The sequence below is a fragment of the Sphaeroforma arctica genome (genome assembly GCF_001186125.1).
Source record: "Sphaeroforma arctica JP610 unplaced genomic scaffold supercont1.5339, whole genome shotgun sequence".
NCBI classification, from domain to species: domain Eukaryota; class Ichthyosporea; order Ichthyophonida; genus Sphaeroforma; species Sphaeroforma arctica.
The window spans coordinates 430-2,008 of record NW_014035219.1 but is presented as its reverse complement, the minus strand read 5'-3'; the positions used below and the strand labels follow the sequence as shown (position 1 = coordinate 2,008).

The 1,579-nt window shown below is 44.5% G+C and overlaps 1 protein-coding gene across 1 annotated transcript; it reads left to right on the top strand.

The window, feature by feature from the left end:
• Positions 1–260: 260 nt before the first annotated feature.
• SARC_14939 (hypothetical protein) lies at positions 261–1,353 on the top strand (the record flags this gene model as incomplete). Its single annotated transcript, XM_014290932.1, has 2 exons — positions 261–468; positions 1,112–1,353. Coding segments are annotated over exons 1-2 (424 nt in total), but the record flags the coding sequence as incomplete, so codon positions are not given.
• Between the last annotated feature and the right edge of the window lie 226 nt (positions 1,354–1,579).

The following is a 1,579-nucleotide window of genomic DNA, read 5'->3' as shown; positions in this document are numbered from 1 at the left end:
TATATATATGTACGTAAGTATTATATATATTATATTGTGTGTAGTATNTATATATATATATATATATATATATATATATATATATATATATATATATATGTGTGTGTGTCTGTTTGTGTTTGTAGAGAGAGTGTGTATGTCCTTTGTGTGAATGAGGGTGTGTATTGTTTTGTGTGGATGAGTGAGTGTATATATTGTTGTGTAGGTAGTGCTGTAATTCATAATATATGTTTATAGTTTCATTGCTACTCTACAGATCACGGATCCAATCATTCTGAAGGCTCGCATGGTTAATAGTCCGCGGAAGTATAGTTGGGAGATGATTATCTATCAAGCACACCATCGTGACAGAACTACAATCACCATGAAGCCTGATTTCTCATACAACTCGTCGGAAAAGTGCTACATCTGCGTCGGCATGTTTCAGCGACCCCTTCATATATCACTGGGCGATTTCTTACACAAGAGGTGTGCGCTTGTATGTGGGTCAAAGTCGTGTGTATGCTTGCCATAGTGTGTCTTCTACTCTAGTGCCGTTTGTACTTTGGACAGGCCTGCTATACGACTCCTGTCTGTATCACTGGGCGATTTCCTACTCTTTATCTATAGGTTTAAAGACGTATGCACGCTTGCCATAAGATGTACGCACCCCTTCTATGGCTTACAATATACTCGGGCGTGGTGAGATTGCTTAGTGCTGGAGGGCTCGTGCATATTTGTTCTACGTGTGTAGATCCATTGCGAAGCACCCTCCTCCTAACCGCACCTACATCGGTGCAATCGCAGTTGCGCAAGGTCCGTGCCGATGCCGCTGTGGACATATCTTTTACAACACATGTACTTACCGTTGCCAAGTAAGTATATACTATGGCACTCAGCTTGGACTCTCACATTCCCTACCTACCTACCTAACTATATAGATATGCCAGACAGACCACACAAAAGGGCCAGATCATACTTGTGCAATCGCAGTTGAGCATGATGGCTCGTGCCAATGGTACTGTTGACATACATTTCCAAACGTATATACTTATCATTGCTAAGTAGTATATACTAAGGTATTAACGTGCACTCTCTCACTCTCTACCTATCTGCCTACCTACCTACGTAGATACGCCAAGCAGACCACACAAAAGGGTCAGATCATACCGGTGCAATCGCAGTTCAGCCTGACCCCAGCCGACGGCCCTTTGGGCTTCCAACTCACCGCCGAAGACACTACGCAAAGCAATCCACTGGTGCTGCACTCGAAGGAGAGCATCAAGTTCACCAACATCACCAGCAGCACGTACACCATTGACTCACACGCCCTCTACAACTTCCAGAAGTACACGACGAACCGCAAATACGGACGTATGTTGCGGGTGGTGGTGCAGACGGTTCTAGGGTTACACTATATGGGCAGCTTTGTTGTGCGTGTGTTCTTTTATTTGTGCTTGTGTATGCGTGTGTTTGGTGGCCAAAGAGGGGTGGGTGGGTGTTTGTGAAAGTGTCTGTGCAGGTCAGTGTGTCCAAGTGTGCTTGTGCTTTCGTAGGACGTAGCGTGTTCATGTGTACGAATTTGCTTGCGTTAGTACGC